The 20,792-nt window shown below is 41.7% G+C and overlaps 1 protein-coding gene across 2 annotated transcripts in view; it reads right to left on the bottom strand.

Annotated features, from left to right (window-relative positions):
• The window catches only part of Xpo6 (exportin 6), a 103,867-nt gene that overhangs the window by 68,181 nt on the left and 14,894 nt on the right, over window positions 1-20,792 (bottom strand). For both annotated transcript variants that reach the window (XM_051192914.1, XM_051192913.1), the window contains exon 2: window positions 1,618-1,708. In XM_051192914.1, coding sequence (XP_051048871.1) covers window positions 1,618-1,708 — 91 coding nt within the window. The remainder of the gene's footprint in view (window positions 1-1,617; window positions 1,709-20,792) is intronic.

The raw sequence follows: 20,792 nt of genomic DNA on the forward strand, positions 1-20,792 counted from the left end.
GGCTCCAAAGCAAAACAGAGAATCCCTGTCTCCAAAAACAAAAACGAAAAGAGACACAGCCTCCTTCCATTCCCTAACCTCAACAGGCAAAGCCTATAGTTTCTCCCTATACAACAGAAGAAAAAAAAAAGCAAAAAGGAGTTCCAGCCACACACTCAGATTAAGCCAAAGACCAGGTACAAAGGAAGCAAAAGACTTGCCAATTGGTACAGAACGGTTCCAATTAGCCTGCAGTTCAACTGAATATCTGTAGTATGTGTTTGTTTTATGGCCTCTCTTCCACTAAGTTATACCCCCAGTCTGCATAAAATGAGTATCTTACATAAGGTTCCACTTTCAACCTATGAATGCACAAATGTGAGCAACATTTGATGAGCAAATCAAAAATTGAAAGAAAAATCAAAGGCACTTCTATTGCAGTGACAAGAGTTTGGAGAAATCAGAGTAGAAGATTATAGCAGACTACCATAGAGGAAGATCTACCTTTTTTGGTAAAAATTATGTCTAGTATTTGCACTATAAATATAAAGTAGACTAGTACCATAAAACTAATGAGGAGAGCACACTGGGTCAGATGGATAATCAGTATAGAGAACCAGAATAGCAAGCAAGGTAGGTCTTCAGGGCAGACCTACCCAGTCATCTCCTGGACTCAGCACCACCAGCGGTCCTATGTCTAGTCTCCTTCTCTACAATATACTCTCTCAGAAAAGAAAGGTATGTAGGTTGCAGGCTTCCGGGAGTACCAACTATCAAATGGCATGATGCTTCAAGCAGGCTAGTAAAAACAGGCTATAACCAAATATCCAGGCCACCCAGAAATGTCTCATCCCCAAGCAAACTTTAGGTAGTACTCAGACTGGACCAGGAGGTTTAACTGGCTAACATAAGTCAAGCCAATGGAGACAGAGACAGAAATGGGCTGTTAGGGTTCTGAGTCAAAGAGAGACTTTAAGGAAAGGAAAGCAACAATTATGGTTTAAAAAAAAAAAAAAATGAAAACACACACGCACGCACACACCTTCCATTCAAATTCAAGGTTAAGAGAGGACCCAAATGGGACCAGACTACTTGAACAACACAGTGGCTCATGTCCCTGAGGCAGGATGTGACAATTGAATAAATTATCTTCTTTCTAGTAGGTTTGATTAACATAATTGTACTAGTGAACATAAAAGTCAAACATGAGTTCTCAAACATGATTACACCTACATGTTCTCTCTGTTCTTTATTCATGAGAACTGCAGAATGGGAAAGGTAACTGATGAAAAAGAAGAAAAGGCTAGAAGTCTCCAGAGGCAACTAGACCAGGTAAGGGTTCCAAAAGACTGTCTCAGGGGTTCCCTCTGACACTTTCCCAGGTTATTCTTGTTTTGAAAATAATGGTTGTAGGCTTCTTTCAACAACACTACTGAGATTAGAAACAGAGCAGAGGCTTTTCCACCCTTACAGCTAGCTCTGCAGGTCCCACCTGCCACCAACCAGCAGAACCATAGCAAAGCCAAGAATTCAAGGAACACATACAAGTTTGACCAACCAATGGTACCAATTCTTTCTTCCCCAAATTTCACTCACCTACCTCTTGTTTACTTTCATTGGTTGTACAATCTCACTTACCTATCTCACGTTTTCTCTCATTGGTTGTACAATCATGGAAAAATTCTGTCATCAGACTTTCCAGTGCCCTGAGGGAGGCTTCTTCAGATGCCTGACAAAGGAATTTGAAAAAAAAAAAAACATCAATAAACAGTTCTGCTTCTCAGTTCCATCCAGATACAATCCACAACAAAGGTAATTTATTTCCCAAAACACCTTGGTTCAACATTCTTCAAATGCACAATGCAAGCCAGAAAAACAAGAGAATGTTCCATCTGGCTTAAAACCCAATTTTAGTTATCTACTACAAACGCATGCCACATGGTTTAATTATTTATGTATGTTAAGAAGAAGAAAAACAACTCAAAATGCAACTGTAGAAAGATGCTGAAAGAAAATTACCAGTCCTGGCACTGCCTCAATAGGCATAGCAAACAGATTCTGATTGGTTTAGAAACCCTCCATACACAATCTGGACACCCCTTGCCTGGTCAATTAGCCAGAAGTTAATACAGAGAAACACAAGCCACATGTACTCTTGGGGTCTGAAGATGCTTCAAGAGTCATGCATACAGTCAGCTTTCAATCTCACATGAACAGCCAATAGAGATGAATGTGCAGCTGAAAACAAAGCTTAGCAGGCACTCCAGTTCAACCTCCACCAATAAGCAGACTGAGGAGAGATGCCCCCACAAGGTAAGAGTGAGACCTGTGAGCCAGGCAATAGTGACACTTGCCTTTAATCCCAATACTGGGGAGGCAGAGGCAGGTGGATCTCTGTGAGTTCAAGGCCAGACTCTCTCCTGTCTGAAAAGGAGAGAAAAAGGAGAGAGGGAGAAGTGGGGGCTGAGTACTGATGGGTTCCTTCTTACACATGCATCTCCTAACTCCACTTCTTTTTCACTTGGCAGGAAGGCAGCTGCTGCAGCAATGAGCTTAAGTCTAAACCCACAGAGTCAGTGGCACATGTCTGTGGTCTCAGCGCTCAGGAAGCTGAAGCAAAATGACAAGCTCTAAGCCAACCCTGACTACACACTCAGTCTCACAGTAGTAACAAAAAACCACTCCATACAGCCTATGATCAAAAAGGTGCTTATCTGCAGACCAAGTCTGAACCATCTTTGACATTATCTACCTGGAAACCCCTGCTATTTTAGTTAATTCTTAATTCCTTTCCTACCTGCCTCCCTTCCCCAAATCTCCTCCTCTACCCCCCCCCCAGAGCATTTTAAGAGAACAGGCTCACATTTAAATATGTTTGCAGTTTAACTGTGGGAGGTTTGGAGTCCTCCAGGCAGTCCTTTACTCCTGTGGAAACTAAGGAACTTCAACCATCTCCCTTAACAAGCCAATTTACAAGTACAATACAATGTACACCACCAATACTGGCCATGCCCAGACAGAGTCAGGCATGGCTGTGATTCCCATACTGCTGGACCAATGGACATGTGGAATTTCCCGGAGACAGTGCTAGAACCAGCTAAGAGCATCACCAAGCACTTCTCAATAAGCACAAATACCAAGCTGTTTACATTCTGATGACTTCAATAATTCCAACACTTATGTTGGAATATTTTATAAGACACTGCAAGTATCAAATAAGGTGACCACATACAAGCACCAGTTAAACTAAGAAGAATTATCTACCTAGCAAGGATGGCTACTCTGATTTTCACTTGATCTTAGGTGCCAAATAAAAACAGGCAGGAACATTGAAACCAAAAGTAGTCAGACCTCCTCTGAAACTAACCCATGCATGCCTTCAGCTTCTCAGACAAGATATCAACTGTGTTCTTTTACAGTGTATAAAAAAAGGAGTCCCTTCACCTGAGTAAACATTCAGAACAGAAGTAGAAGACAAACAGGCTATGTTCAGACCTGCAAATGGTTAAAGGATACTGCAGATCCCCACCCCTTTAGCAGGAAGGCCACTGGAACTTTTGCCAGTTGTTTCAAGCAAGTGGCAAAGCCAGATCCAGACTGGTGAGTTAAAGACCTAACTAACAGCAGTGAGGAAGTGTAAACACACCACATACAGCAGTACACTTTCAAGTAATACAAGACAAAGAACATACAGGAAAGCCCCATGACTCTAAGTTAGAGCAGGTAAGGGTCAGTATATCAGGGTCAATATCTCGGGATTCAGAAGATCAATCTGCTAGCTTCCCATCTTATGCTGAGATTTCTGTTTCAGGCCTTGAAGGCTAATTTAAAACTAAGTGAAGAGCTCTCACAATGACTCAGTGGTTAAAGACCCTTGCCGCTAAGCCTGCCAATCTGAATTCAATCCCTCAAACCCATATCGGAAGGATAGGACAGACTCCCAAAAGATTCCCTCTGATGTATATGTGCATGTGCACCTGAACAAACACACAAGGAAATGTATTTAAAATAAACGAATAAGGGCTGGAGAGATAGTTCAGAGATTAAGAGCACCGACTGATCTTCTAGAGGACCTGAGTTCAATTCCTAGCACCCACAAGGCAGCTAACAAGTGCCTACAACTCCAAGATCTTACAGCCTCAGACAGACATACATGCAGACAAAATACCAATGCAAATAAAATAAAAATAATCTTTTAAAATAAAGCTCAGTTTTAAATGTATTTAAAGAAAAAAAGCTCTCTCTCTCTCTCTCTCTCTCTCTCTCTCTCACACACACACACACACACACACACACACACACACACACACACACACCAAAACAGATGAACCAGAAAAAAACTCAAATTTAAGCCACAAAATGTGAAAAGTCAAACAACAAAGCTAAACACAAAAAGAATGTTAAGCCAAGCAGTGGTGGAGCACCCCTTTAATCCCAGCATTCAGAAGGCAGAGACAAGTGAATCTCTGTGAGTTCAAGGCCAGCCTGATCTACAGAGAAAGTTCCAGGACAGACTCCAAAGCTACAGAGAAACCCTGTCTGGGGGGAGGGGAGAGGGGAGAAGGAGGAGAAGGAGGAGGAGGAGAAGAAGGGAAGGAAGGAAGGAAGGAAGGAAGGAAGGAAGGAAGGAAGGAAGGAAGGGGGGAAGAGGGAGGGAGGGAGGCAGGGAGGGAGGATGACAAACTTGACTTGCTCATCAGATGTCACAGAAAGCTGAAAAATGGGAGAAGACACTTGTAACTGAGAGAATTCACATCAGAGTACAAAGTAACTTAACAAAAAGACTAGAGCCTTTGAACTTAGAAAAGAAAGCCCCAAGTAAGTACTCATCCCTCAGAAAAACATAGATTTAAAATGGAAGAGGCTGTCACATAACCCCAGAATAGCTAAGCAGTTAGGAATGCTAGCCGTTCAGTTCCAGCGCCCACATGGCAGCTCTCGACCATCAGTAACTTCAGTCTCAGGAGATCCAACGCCTTCTTCTGGACCTTTCAGGCACCAGACATGCACATGATGCAAAGACATGCATTCAGGCAAAACACCCATACATAGAAAAATTAAACTGACAGTACCATGTATTGGCTAAGCGACTTAGACATGCAGATACTGCTGGCAGGAACATAGACAGGTGTCACCATTTAAGAAAGCTGTGCCTTATGACTTCAATTAACCAATGAAATACTGTGCCATGTATACCAAATAAAATGCACATACACAGTCACAGAGCTGATGAGAGAAGTCATTCTGTAAATGTTTCTTGTATTGGTTAATGAATACAGCACTGTTGGCCAATAGGAAAGCAAGATAGGCGGGACTAGGAGACTAGGAGGAAAGAGGAAGGAGTTGGGAGGAGATCCAAGATGGAGGATGGAAAGAGAAGAACGTCAGCCGCTCTCTCCGGTAAGATAAGACCATGTGGAAATACTTAGATTAATAGAAATGGGTTAATATTTAAGACAGAGCCAGCCGATAAGAAATTAGTATCTGGCTAACAGCATTATATCAAATACAGAGTCTCTGTTAATTGGGGCTGGCGCCGAGTTGGGTCCAGGCTGGCAGGAAAAACCTTACTCGTAACACAGAGCCATTACACAGAATAAGAAAACTCAAATGTCTATCACCAATGGAATGAGTGAGTTGCACTTTGTTTATTGGAGAGAATATTATTGTAATACAACATCAATGAATGAATCTTATAGCAACAGCAAAGAATCTCACAAACACAACAAATAAAAGATGTCAAAACACATCCTTTCATTATACACACACACACACACACACACACACACACACACACACACACACACACCCACCACCCCCGGCAGGATTTCTCTGTGTACCTTTGGCTGTCCTGGAACTCGCTAGTAGACCAGGCTGGCCTCGGACTCAGAGATCTACCTGCCTCTGCTTCCCAAATGCTAGGACTAAAAATATATTATATTTTAATATAAAATATGCTGGAACCACTACACTTAGCATATTTTACATTAAAATTTTTTAAACAAACAAAACTAAGTTGTGCTGTTATAGTCAGAATAGTGGTTACTTTGCATAAGAGGGATTGCCTCTCCAGGAATATTCTAGGATTGGTTTGAGTGTTACACACTGTGACAGCTATTACTACTTGTCTCTAAACACATATACTGTACACTGTACTTTGAGCTTTCAAACTGCATTTTCAAGTTTAAACCATGAGTTTTAAACTGTATTTTCATCTATTAGCAGCCGCAGTGTAAGCCCCTTTGGTTGGGAGATACACTTTTGCCTATGTATTCAAGCAGCCACCACAGCAAATGGGGTAATGAATTACAGCTCCTTAGACTCCTCTAAAAGAGCTATCTGTACATCTAGCTTTTAGACCTACATTCTCTGATGCAGATTGTTGGCGTGTACAAAGCTGCCTGCCTAGATTTTTGCCGCTGTCTATTTCTGCTGCTGGACTAGCAGTTCTGAGACTTGTGCTTCTGACTCACTTATTAAGGAACCACGAAACCAGCCAAGGCTCAGAATTACCTCATCAAAGAAAACTTGAAAGGAAGAGAAGGGTCACAGAATTTGATGTTTTCTTTGACTCTTTCCGTATTTTCTATGGCTCCACTGGGCTACAGATTCATTTCATACTACTACTTTTTCAATTTGTAATGACTTCCCTCACTACAATTTCTACCACTCTCTATTTTACTGCCTGTAAAATTAGCTTCTTTTAGCTGGTCACCTTGATACCAACTTTCCCCATCTGTTCTTCACAGTCAAATAAATTCCCCTAAAGGCAGACTTCTCAACCCCAGTTTGAGAGCCTTTAAATCTAGGCTGACCTGAGAAACTAAGTTGTTTATTTGCCAAATGAACTTGATACTCCTGAGACACAAAGATGAGTAAGTTCCTGACTTGAAAGACTCAGAAGTAGCCTCAGGGTGGAGAGAGGAGAGCTAAAAGAATGAAAATGGGGAGTCTGATGGTGACCATCCTACAGTAGTTACATCTCAGTGCCCAGAGCCAGGGATCTTATGCACAAGTCCTTGGGAAGGCAAAGACATCTGCAGGGATGAAGGGAAGGAGTTGGAAGCTCTCTAGTTCCCAAGGCTCCCCCAGAAGAAAATCATGATGGTACTTGAATATTCATGGGGACTTCCATACTGACAGCTCAGCCTTCATTAAATTTCTCACAAAGATTGTAGGCTGGACCCTTCTGTTTCCCTTTTTACGTATTTTGTCTTTGACAGAGTAAAAAAGAAAGGTGTATAGAATGGAGAAAGGTAAGAGCCCAGAGGCAAAAGGTATAGACAGGAGAATTTAAGAAATGCTGGAGAGACACAAGCCCAGCTGATGCTGGGCATTTGTAAAAATAAATCTCATTGTATTTACTTGGGAGCTGGGTGGCAGGCCCCCAAAAAGCAAAGAGTTGTGGGGGGGGGGGAACCTACATTTGGGCAGTCCAGTGTGAGGCTCGAATTTCCATAGTGCCTGAAAAAGCTTAAGACAAACAAATGGACACAGCTCCTTTAAGTTCTGCCTTACAGCAGAGCACTCAAACAGCCTTTTTCATGCTAAGTAGAAACAAAAAAACAAAAAACAAAACTAAAACATGCCTGCCTTAGTGCAAGGCACTGGCATTCCAGAGCTGGGGGATTGTATTCTGTTCCTGGTCAAACTACCTGCACCTCTGACTGACAGCTTTAGGCTTGGCTCTCAGAACCCAAGAAGTGGGTAGAGTCAGCCACCAAGGCCTTAACAGAGGGCCCAACTGCACCACTTAGCAGTTCATGTGGTCAGAAAAGGACAGAAATATACAGTAAAGAAAGTTCAGATGGAAAAAAAAAAAATCTCTAAACAGGTTACAATGTTTTACAATGTGCATATGCTTAAAAAAGGATATACACAGAAAGAAATAGTTTAGAATATAGTAAAAGTAATATAAAAGAAAAAAAATCCACATAATGATGGAAAACACACAGGGAACATGGATCCTATATAGTATTGTGCTGATTCTCAAGTTTTTTATTGCTGATAAGCAAACAACAGCTGCTAAGAGACATGGGGTTGAAAGAGGAACTGCTAAAATGAGCCAGCCTAGATATTTTAAGAATGCCTTAACTTTTAAATGGAACTCAAAAACTTCATTGCTTTGGAGAAGAGATTTTGCTTTTATTTCCAAATGAAGAGGCTGTGGATTCCTTCAGGGTTGATGGGGGGTAGGGGGACACGCTTCCTGAATCTTGCCGGGTAATATATATTAGCAAAGGTTACAGCTAATCTTCTCAGGACTTGGCCAATGGCTCCATCTTATCAGGGACCCCTCCCCTACCAAAGATGCCTTTGCCCACAGACAACAGCAAACAGTCTAGAGAACATGACATTCACCTTCCCATGGGGTGGGTGGTTGTTATGTGGTGTATTGTGGATGTTTGTTATCATTTAGGGGACTTATAGGAATGTTGGATAAAAAGACAACTATTAATCTCAGATATTTTGCATTGGTATGGATTTTTGTATATTAGTACAAATGTATAGTTATTTAGTATACTTTATATGTGTTTCTACTCTTATCTAAGGTATTGTGCTTATGCAGCTCATTTAAAATGCAATGAGTAATTAAGAAATGAGGTTAGTAGTTAATCTACAATAATCAAACTTGTAGTCACATTAAGTATATTTTCAAGGTTAAACAGGTATTTTTAGACAAATAGATGATTTTCAAACACCTCAAAGACATACAGAATATGGCATTTAAGATGTTTAATAATCTAAGTTTTTTTTCTAGACAATGAGCCTAATCTGTTCCTGGCAGTACCAATTTACTTCTTTTATGATGGGTATTGAAGGAACTCCTTATGGAGTTTGCTTTTATTATGGCAAAGCTAGCCATTTGGGCGAGAAACTGCTTTTGCTTTGACTGCTGACATGCTGTACATACTGAACAAGTGGGACACAGGAAAAACACTGCTGAACTTTGCCAAGACAAGGCAGAATAATTCTTCAAGATTCCTGTTTCACAGAAAAATCTGCCAGACATTCTGCAGGACACCTAGGAAAGCAACTGATGAACTTTGCCCATATAGGCAGGACAGTCCTTCACATTTCCTGCTTCACTGAAAAGTCTGCCTGATACTCTAGGTCTACAGGCCCAAAAATGTATGGCCCAACATTGCAGAGGAACTCTTGAGTGATTGTATGAGCAGACAGATGTCTCTGTTGTTAGGTAATATTACATCCTTCTGAGGTCTTTGATGGAGTTAAAGACTAAATTAGGAATTATACATTTCCTTAGTTATGGTAGAAAGTAAATTAAGCATAAAACTTTGGAATCACTAAGACAGATAATGGAGTATTTTCTCTGAATTTGCTAAATACAAATGGACTGAATATTGTAAATGTAATTCATAACTGTTTTTGATATATATAGTTTCACTATGTTAAAGTTAAGACCTTTCATTTTTATATAGACAAAAAGGGGAAATGTTATGGAACATTAGTTAAAGATGTGTTACTTTATGCTGTGAAATATTTGTTTAATGATGCAAAGATGTGTGCCTGCCTAAAACACCTGATTCATCTAGTAAAGAGCTGAATGGCCAATAGCTAGGCAGGCAAGGGATAGGCAGGGCTGCGAGGCAGAGAATAGAAAGAAGAGAGAGGAAGACACCAGGGGCCAGCCACCCAACCAGAGTAAGAAGGAAGAAGTATACAGAATAGGGAAAGATAAAAGCCTAGAGGCAAAAGGTAGATAGATAATTTAAGAAAAGCTGGCTAGAAACAAGTCAGGCTAAGGCCAGGCATTCATAAATAAGAATAAGTCCCTGTGTATTTATTTGGGAGCTGGTGGTAGGCCCCCCAAAGAGAAAAGTTTTGGTTTTTTTTTTAAATGCCTGAGGTTTGTGTTTTCTACAATACCCAACACAATTGAAGTTCAAACAGTTGGCAGATCAAATCCTTGTGAGTAATAAGAACAAAACTGCTATTGTTGCTTCCAGCTTTTCAGGATTACTGCTGATACCCCCAAGATGCACAAGTTATAGTAATTTCCCCCTAAAATGTTAAGTATGACCTTTGCTCACAAACAACAAATCTTTTCTTTTTGAAAAAAAAAAAATGTGTGAACAGTTTCTAAAAATATCTTTAACAAAGCCTAACAGAAGCCCTGATGGTAGATAGTCTATATGGGCCTTTGTCCCTGCAACAGGGCCAATACATAAGTTTTCTCAAACCCTGACTAAATCGGTAACGTTTCACCTAATGGCCTCTAAATAACCATTATCTCGGGTTGGAGAGATGGTTCACTGCATAAAATGCTAGCCCAAGCCTGTCTACCTAGGCTTGATCTCCAAAGCCCACATACTGCACATGCTGATTTCCACATGTGCACCATGGGATACACACCCACACATACACATGCTCACAGAATAAATAAATGACTAAATAAATAAAGAGAAATTAACGTAATCCCTTCTGCAACACAACCCTTGACTTTAAAAGAAGCCTTTAACAAACTTTTGTTAGACTCTGAGTTAACCTGTAAACCCCACCTGCCCAAGGACCAGGTAATTTCCTGGGATTTTGGGAGTTGTAGTTCTTGGAAAGAAGGGGGGAAAAAAAATCAAGGCTTCATGGGAAAGTACAGTGCCCAATGAGTTTTGTTCATAAGCCCCAATAACACATGTCTCAGGCCACTCAGCTTTTAAGTTTCCAGGAATGATCCTAATCAAATTCCACCGTGGTCAATATAGTATATAAAGTTTTGATAAAAAGCTTGCTTTAATTCAGCCATAACGATGGAACTAAATTATCCTCTGGCAACCAACACTTACTACGGTTTCCTTTCTTACAAGCTATACTTTGTGCAGTCCACTAGGAAGTGGACCACAGACATTCTTCCTATAGGTTCACAGCCTCTCTGATATTGATATTGCTTCCACACTACTTGCCAACCAAGGTTCAAAAGTATACAGAATTAGCAAGGACATTCAATCTCAAGTAACACAATCACCACAGATGTCTCCACTCTCAAATGAACACTCCTTCCTTACACTTCCACCACTGAAAATAAAGCAGACAAGAAAAGGTGTCCTTGGCTGTATGCCTGAGCATACGCTAAGATCCAAAGTAGCACACATGGCAATCAATGTGAGAGGCCCCTTCCCCACACCAGGGCTGCAGTGCCACCAGGCTCAAAAAGCTAGAAAGTAGCAAAGAACAGGAAGGAAGCTCTAGTCCCAAGAGACACACCCTCCAAACTCTCTCTCCGTTCAGGCCTCGATGCTCCTCTGTCAGAACCTACCAGTACTTTCATTTCTAAAACCCAAACTGAACACATCTTGTTGAACTAGAAATCTCATTGTGTTCTTTCTAAGTAAGCCAAGGAAACCAGCCGATCTGGCAGTCAGAAGAGCTCTCATTCACACTCAGACTCTGAAGGACTCACTCAAAAGCCTTCTGCTGAGGAATGGCCAGCACTCTAGGTGGTAGATTCTTGCCAATCTTAGAAGAGTATGGTGTTAACACTGACTGACAATTTAACAATCTAGAATCACCACAGAAATAAGCCTCTGGACATGGTTGTAACAAGATTTTCTCTGTCCTACCAGCCAGCAACCAAATAATGACACAGAAATTTAATTATGACTTAATTAATTATGAAAGCTTAGTTTATAGCTTAAGCTTATTCCTGACTAGCTCAGAACTTAAATTAACCCATTTATATTAATCTATGTTCTGTCACGTGGCATGGCCTCTCTTCCATCTTGCACTCCTGTTTCCTCTCTGTGCTCCTGGCATCTCCCACATACCTAGATTCCTCCTTCTCTTCCTCTCCTCAGAAATCCCACCTATACCTCCTGCCTAGCTTTTTATTACACCAATCACAGCAATACATCTTCACACGGTGTATAAATATCCCACAACACATAGTTGTGAAGGATTATCTAGAAGAGGTTGAGGTTGGAAGACCCACCTCAGATATGAGCACACCATTCCATGGGTTGGGGCCCCAGACAGTCTAAAAAGCAGAAAGCTAGCAGAGCACTAGCAATTATCTCTCTTTCCTTCCTGACTGCAGACCTGATATGACCAGCTGCCTCCTCACGCTCCTGCCACCATGTCTTCCCCACAATGATGGACTGTATCCTCAGTGAGCCAAAATAAAAGGGTTTTGTCAGGGACATGATCACAGCAACAAGAGTAGCTGCAAGGCTAAGGTAGAACAGACAATGTAAAACAGGCACAGGTGCCACTAAAGCAGAGAACCAATGCCTCAACAGTTAAAGAAACATGCAGCCAGGATGAAGGCTTGCACACCACACTGTGCACAGCATCTGGAACCAAAGAGCAAAGTGACCCATCTGCCTCAGAAGGCTCCTGTCTGCCTACAGTTCAAAGCTCAACAGTGTGGCGATATATTCTTTATGATCTAATAAAGCTTACTTGAAGATCAGAATGCAAAGCTAGCCACAGCCACAGAGGCCAGGCAGTGCGGGGAGGGGGAGGGGGGTGCTTTTAATCCCAGCAGTGGAGAGGTATATAAAACAGGAGCTTTGCCACACAGAGGGCAGGAGCGGCCCAGCTTTGATAGAGATAAGAATTCTCTAGTGGTTGGCTGCTTTGTTCTTCTAATCTTCAGCTTGAACCCCAGAATCTGTCTCTGGGTTTTTATTAGTAGTGCTACACAACAGTATTTGCCCTTGGGGAACCGATCACAGACATAACTATACAGAATCTTTGTGTAGAGCCTTACGATGAAAGCATCACTCTGACCCATGTAAACTCACTCTTCAGCTTCAGAATAAATAGTACAACATTCCTCTAGTGTTTCTTAGGTTTATGCAAATGGCCCAGTCAAAGTGTCTATCTCTTCCATGAACAGAAGAGATCAATAACTGCTGAGAACCTGGAACAAGAAGCAAGAAAAATGCTAAACATTTAAGCTAGAAAGTTCCATTGGTCCCACTGTGGGACTGATAATGTCAAGGTGGCATATTCTATCCCCATAGAGACCAACCAGAGTAAACATCTTTGTAGACAGTACACTTTCTGCTGGGAAAACCTGCCCATGTACTACTGGACAATACATAAAAACAAGATCTACCAATTAGCTGCCAATACACAGGTAAAAAATAAAATAAAATAAAAACTAGGGTAAAGACTCAAGAGGAGTAAATGCTACACTTGATTCAAGATTAGCTCCTAAACTAGGGGGGGAAACAGCTATATCGGGTCTACTGACAAAACCAAAGCAGTGACTGCAGGTGGGAGGGGGTGTACATGGTTCAAGTGCAGGTGTACAATCTTGAGGCAAGAGGTTGATATGGGGTGTCTTCCCCTATCACTCTCTACATGAATAGGTCTGAGGAATCCATTTCCTCCTTCCACTATGTGGGATCTGAGGATGGAATACAGGTTGTCAGGCTTGGTAGCAAGTACCTTGACCCACTGAGCCAGTTTTCCACCTAATTATTTGATACAGTATTTCTCACTGAAGCTTCAGGTCACAATTTGGGTGAAGCTAGCCAATAAGCCCCAGGGATCCTCCTTTCTCTATCTCCCTAGCAATGGGGTGACACATACACACCACCACACCACACCACACCACACCACACCACACCACACCACACCATGCTTTTACTGGATGTTGGGGATCTGAATTCAGGTCCATGGCAAGCACTTTACCCACGGAGCCTCTTCAGCCCCACTGTTGGCAGATCAAAATATTGAACCAATTTAAATGAGCTGAAGCTGATAACTGTACAGTCTCATGATTGTGTAAAAGACTATCCTCACTAAGAACTACACTAAATACGTCAGAAAAACAGCATGTGTCAAAAACTTCATAAAAACATATGCACCTATGACAAAGACAGAGAAAACAAACTATAAAGCAAACATCAAAAAAAAAAAAAGTATTAATAGGCTATTTTGAACCTATGAGTTACAACCATAGCTGAAATAACTTCCAGCTAACATGAGTTATTTCATTTGTTTGGGGGGGGGGGATGTTTGTTTTGAGACAGTTTTACTCTGTAGCCCTGGCTGGTCTCAAACTCAGAGATCCCCCCTGCCACCCTAGTGCTAAGATTTGTCTGTTTTTATAGTCTCTCTATGTAATCCAGACTGGTCTAGAACACATGACCCTCCAGCATCAGCCTCCCAAGTACTGTGATTGCAGGTTTGCACAAAAATGCCTAGTTTTAGCAAGGTGATGATTTTTAAGAATCATTTTTATTTTTGTCTGTGAGTGTTCTACCTCCATGTATGAACATACACATGTGTGTCTGGTTCCACAGACCAGAAGATGGTGTCAAATCCCCTCAAAATTAAGTTACAGGTATTTGTGCATTGGCATGTTAGTGCTGGGAACTGAACCTGGTTCTTCCACAAAAGCAGCAAGTGCTCCTAACCACTGAGCCATCTTTCCAACCTAAGGGATTTTTGTTTGTTTTTAAGATTATTATTGCTGCTGTTGTACACACACACACACACACACACACACACACACACACACACACACACACACACACACGTACGTGCCTACATGAGGCCAGAAGAGGATGACTAATCCTTTGGAACTGAAGTTTCCAACAGTTGTAAGCCACCTAGTGCGGGTGGTGAAAACTGAACTAGGGTCCTCTTGAAGAGTGGCAAGAGTGCTTATCCACTCTCTGTAGCCCTTTTAAAAAGGTGTTTCTTTTTACATGGGATGCCTCAGGAATACATGTCCTTCTTCCACATGGGTCATGCTATTCTCTGTATCATTTCTATTTCAGTATACGTGCTACCAAAACAAGGACTAAGATGGTATTTTGTTTATTTGTTTTTATTTCATGTGTGGGGATGTTTTGTCTACATGTCTGTCTGTGTAGCATATGCATTCGGTGCCAGAAGAGGCCATCAGATTCTCTGGAACTGGAGTTACAGATGGTTTTGAGCCACCGTGTGGGTGCGGGGAGTAAAACCCAGGCCCTCTGGAAGAGCAGTCAGGGCTCTTAACCGCTGAGCCATCTCTTCAGCCCCACTAACAAGGCTTTCAATTTTCTGTAGGACCATTATCTTCTGCCTGACTCCTCACTGCTCCAAGTTGACTTTGCAAATGAGAAAGGGAAAGGAGTGCGGGGGGGGGGGGGGGGGGGGAGAAATACAACAGGGAGAGATTAACTTATTCACATACTAGGTAAATTTTCACCATTTTTAAAAAAGATATTACACAGCTTAGATGTTAAAAATGTTAGAACTGCTGGCTGGGCAACAACCATATCCACTAAAAGCTAAAATATAATATACTGCATAAATTTTATTTTTATATACCACCCAGATGATGTCAAGAAAACTGTCCACAATAAGTCAGGGATCACCATCCCCTCTTAATCATCCCCTCTGCTTCTCTTTCCCAGATACATATCCCAGAAGATCAATTAATTAATTTAATTAATTAAATCCCAATGACACTAGCATATTAATACAAAGATGCTATACAGCAATTCTAAAGCAAGACTAAGAATCTTAAGACAGAAAAAATATCCCCAGTGAATACCAAGTCCAACCTTGCATTGGCAGAAAAGAAATAAAGTCTAGGCAGCTGTTTGCCCACAGTTACCTAGGTATTAGTGAAGTCAAGACATAGAGCAGGATGCCAGAGTGCCTACCCAGTGATGGCTCCTCCACAAGTGTCTGAGATAAATGAGCTGGTACTGCACTGAACGCAATCGGGTAATGAATGTGACATTAGCAGACCACAATAAGAGTACATTGCAACTCTGCAATCAAGAAAAACTACCAATAACATTACTCCCAGTCAAACAACTTCAATCGCTGTTACCAGCTTTCCTACCTACAAGAAATCTTTTTGTTTGTTTGTTTTAATTTATTTTATTTTATGTGCACTGGTGTTTTTACCTGCATGTATGTCTGTGTGAAGGTATCAGGTTCCTTGAAATGGGAGTTGTGCACCACTGTGTGTGTGTTGGGAATTGAATTCAGGACCTCTGGAAGAGCAGTCAGTACTGTTAACCACTGAGCCATCTCTCCAGCCTCCAGAAGTCTCTTTGGTAAAACTCATCCATCACCAGACCTCACACTTTAAACAACAACTAAAACAGCACCTGGCAGAAGTGAACCACAGTGCGATGCTTTCCAGTACATCAGGAGAAATCACTCCTGAACAAATGAAGAGCAGGCCCAGAAGAATATATTCCATTGCTCTTCTCACATGGGGGACAGAAGGCAACCCTTCAATGTAGACCACAGCAAGAATGAAAGGACACGGAAAGGAAGCTGTCTATATAAGCCAGCAGGTTTGATGAGCACCAATGCTTCCACTAAAAGAGATGCATGGCAGTAGAAAAAGACAGACCACTGATTCAAGCCTGATAACTTTGAGGAAATCCTGCATGCTTCCAGAGCACTCCAGTGTAAATGACAATTGGGTATACCTCAGTAGGGCAAGTGTTGGTTAAGAGCAATCTCTCCCTCACTGCAGATTCCTTTTATGTGAACTTCATGTGAACGCTTCTATTGCATTTTATTTCATCTGTTGGAACCCAGGGCAGTACATATGCCAGACAAGTGCTCCACCATTGACACCCCAGTTCCTTCACTTGCTTTTATGAAGACAATGTCCCAAAGTTGTTACTAGTTTGTTTCTCTTGCAATACTAGGCACCAACCTAATTTTTTGTTTGGTTTGGTTTGGTTTGGTTTGATTTAGTTTGATTTGATTTGGTTTGGTTTGGTTTTTCAAGACAGGGTTTCTTGGTATTATTTTGGAGCCTGTCCTGGAAATAGCTCTGTAGACCAGGCTGGCCTTGAACTCACTGCCTCCTGAGTGCTGGGATTAAAGGCGTTCGCCACCAATCCCTGGCTAATATTTATTTTTTATTGATGTTCAATCATATCTGTGAAGACTTTCAAGTCAAGATAATGACATCATAGTAGCAGCTGCCAAGGCACTTTAGATGTCATCACATTCCACAGGAAGCAAGGTACTGCATGAGCAGAGATTTGTACTCAGTAAGAACCATTTCTGGCTAGGGGCTCTGAAAGTTCCTGCCCTCACACAGATCATTACTAGCACAAAGGAACAAGTTTGCATAGCAACTCTAGGCAGGGTATCCATGTGTTCTAGCTGAAAAGTTTTTGTTCATTAAGAACTATGATTTTGAAGGGACTGGGGAAATGGCTCAGCTGCAAAGTACATGCTGCATACACTTGTGGACCCGTTTTACTCCCAGCAACCATGTAAAAAGCAAGATGCAGTGTTGTGTGTCTCTAACTCAAGCCCAGCTTGGGGGTGGGGATGGGGGTGGGGGTGGAGGACTGGAGATAGTTCATTAGTGGGCCAGCCTAGCCAAAAAGGTGAGCTCCAGGATCAGTAAGAGACCCAGTTTTAAAAAGTAATAAACTAGGACTGGGGGATGTGTTGGGATTACGGCATGCACATGTGTGTGTGAATTCATGTACACGCAGAGGCCAAAGAAGAACAAGATACTTGGTGTCCTCTTTACTGACCTGAAACAGGGTCCATGATAGTTTGAATAATAGCCCCTATAGACTAATATATAGGAATTCTTAGTCCCAGGAAGTGGAACTTTTGGAAAGGATTAGGATTAAAAAATGTAGCCATGTTGGAGGAAGTGCATCACTGGGGGTGGGCTGCAAGGTTTCAAAAGCCCATGACACACCCAGTAGGCTTCAGATCAGAATGTAGTTCTCAGCTACTGCTCCAGGGCCATAAACGCTACCATGCTCCCTGACATGATCATAATCAACTTAAACCTCTGAAACTGTAATAAGCACACCCCCAATTAAATGCTTTCTCTTACAAGAGTTGCTGTGATCATGGTGTCTCTGAACCAGCTCACTGGTTTGTTTAGGCTGGCTAGATGAGTTCTTGGGATCCACCTGTCTTCAGTGTGCTGCGGCTACAGGCATGCAAAGCCATGACCAACCAGCTTTTATGTGGGTGCCGAGGTTTTGAACTCAAATCCTCATGCTAGCAGAACACTCTTACATACTGATCCAGCTCCCTGAGAACTACACTTTTTTAAACTTGACATGAAAGTTGACACCTATAATTTCAGTACTAGGAAGCTGAGACAGGTCTGAGGACAACCTGGAAACATATGAGTTCCAAGCCAGCCTGGGCTAGAGTGAGACCCTGTCTCCAAAAACAAAAGAAAACAATTTTTTTAAGCCATAACTTATGTACTATAGAAAAACTATACTATAACATAATTGGCACTATACATGTTTCCTTCCTCCACCTCACTCGGCTGTTCATAAGGTCCTTCTGGAGATTCACCATTCTCTCCTTCCCTAAGGCTCAATGGCAGGTAGCTTTACCAACAGAGCCATCTCTAGACCCTCCACTGTCATTTTTAGTTACCTTCCAGTGTTAAAAACCAAGTGTACAAATGACAACACGTACCCTCTAGAATTCCATCTGTTTGACACAGAATAGTTTAGAGCAAAAGCTGTTTGACTTTTTTGTTTTTAATTATATCTACTGGATGGTGGGCAGAAGCCACAGAACACACATGGAAGTCAGGGGACAACTTAAGAAGTTCTCACTTTTTACCAGGTGGGTTTCTTTCGGGGAACTAAAAGCTCTGCTGAGGTATCTCTTCAGTCCTCCCCACAATCCCTGTATCATATATCACAGACTCAGGACTAACTCACAAGACCACTTCTTATGCCAATCACTGCAACCCAGGCTGTTGTTTACGGTACTTCTGACTGTCTAGCTGTAAATCTTCACTTTGAGTAATATTCCAAAAGAGGCTCACAAAACTCAAGAAAATACTAGTGTTTCCAACTGTATTTTTTTCCCAAGAAAAACCACCATTTCAGTAGCCCTCAGAGAGTACAGCAATGAAAAAGGACAGACTCACATTTCAGTGGGATGCTATAGGCTAGTAATAGTTAACACATACGAATACAGATTTTCACAAAGGTATGAAGGCAATTTATAGAGACTACACAGACAAATTACTTGGGAACTGGTCATCTATATGTATTTGTGAGTGTGTGTGAGAGAGATAGTATTTGTGTGTAAGGGTGTGTGCATGTGTGAGTGTGTGTGAGAGGGAGAGAGCATGTGTGAGTGTGTGTGTGTGAGAGAGAGAGAGAAAGAGAGAGAGAGAGAGAGAGAGAGAGAGAGAGAGAGAGGAGAGTAGAGGAGAAGAGAGGGGAGAGGGAGGGCGAGAGGGAGGGGGAAGGGAGAAGGAGATTTATTTTACCAGGGGTATGTGTAAAGGTCAGAGGACAATTTACAGGGACTCAGCAGCATATTAAATAGAACTTACAAAGTGTACAAAAGTGAAGATATGCAAACAAGGTATTCAAGAAGAGCTGCAAAGGCTCAATTGCCTTCCCCTCATGTGCCACTCCTCCAGATACATCCACTTGGTCAGCTATGGTGAAACTCTCCAAGCCTATATCACTGGCCACTACTGTCAACTTCAACCCCAGCCCCCAGGCTGAGGACTTCAATTTAAATTCCCAACCCTCTAATCCTGCCTGGTTTTTCTGGTGACCAGGGCCATACTAAAGCCAGCCAATTAGTGTGCTCACTGGCACATAGAGGGACATCACTTTGGAAATGTCTGGGGGTTTACTAAAGATGCATCCCAGTTTCACACATCACAAAAGCACTTTCCTTGGCTTTTCGGATTCACACCTCCCTTATCCACCTTGACTTCCCAGGGGATCCAGCTCTAAGAAAACCATTACTAAATAATTCAAAACAAGACACTAACTCCATGATATATGATTTCAATACGTGTGATTATTTGGCTCAAAAAATAAAACCCTCCATTGTATCAAACACTCCATTTTAGTGGTATATTACAAAACTCTGATGGCTCATTCCCATTTGGAGGGCCAGGAAGGAATCTATCTAACGAACAAAAACCATTCACCTAAGACACAAGGGATCCCTGTGAAAATTTCAAACTAAGAAATAGGTTCTCTGGGGCCACCTCTGGTTGCCCATATCATCCTTGACCACTTGTACTCTTGGACAAAAACTCGCCCATTTTCTAAGGTCTTACATGTTAGACACTGGCCCAAACTTATTTGTTTTTAGGTTGGCTATTTTTGATGGCACAGAAGGAAACACCTGCCAGTTCTCCAAATCAAACTTGAAATCAAGGGTAATGTCGAGAAGGGTCCTACTTATCCCCAGCATGACATATACTGCCATTTCACTCAAACGCAGCACACTATTGCTCTTTGTCCCTATCTCTACTAGTTCATCCTCTACTAGTAACTGTAAAAAACTACTTCTTCCTCATGATACAGCCTGAGGCAGCCTGCCCAACTAAGTCTCCAGAATTCTAGACTGCTGCCAAAGACAAAATTACCAATTTTATAACTATAATACATAGATATGATTAAAATGTAACCTTATAAATCATCTTTTATATCATTTAGAAAAGATACTTAAAAAGCCCTAGTTGCTGGGGAGGCTGATACCCCAGGAGTTCAAGGCCAGCCTAGGCAATACAAGTGAGAGCCCAAAGAGGGAGAAAGAAACTGGGTAGTCACATACTATACAATTTCATTTATATAAAATAGCCACAGCAGGCATATCCATAGGCACAAAAGTCGGGGGCTTGGAGGAGTCAAAGAAAGAGAGAGAAACTGAGTGGGTACAGGACTTCCTCAGGAGGGATGAAGAAACTCTGTAACTAATGTCATGTTTTGCTGTTGCTTGTTGTATTGAGACCTGAACTAGGGACATGCCAGATGTGTGATCTACTAGTGAGCTGCACTCCTTGTCCAATGTCACTGAATCTGGAACACTTGGATGTCAAGTTTTAAGATAGGCAT

The sequence above is a fragment of the Phodopus roborovskii genome, unplaced genomic scaffold (genome assembly GCF_943737965.1).
Source record: "Phodopus roborovskii unplaced genomic scaffold, PHOROB, whole genome shotgun sequence".
NCBI lineage: Eukaryota > Metazoa > Chordata > Mammalia > Rodentia > Cricetidae > Phodopus > Phodopus roborovskii.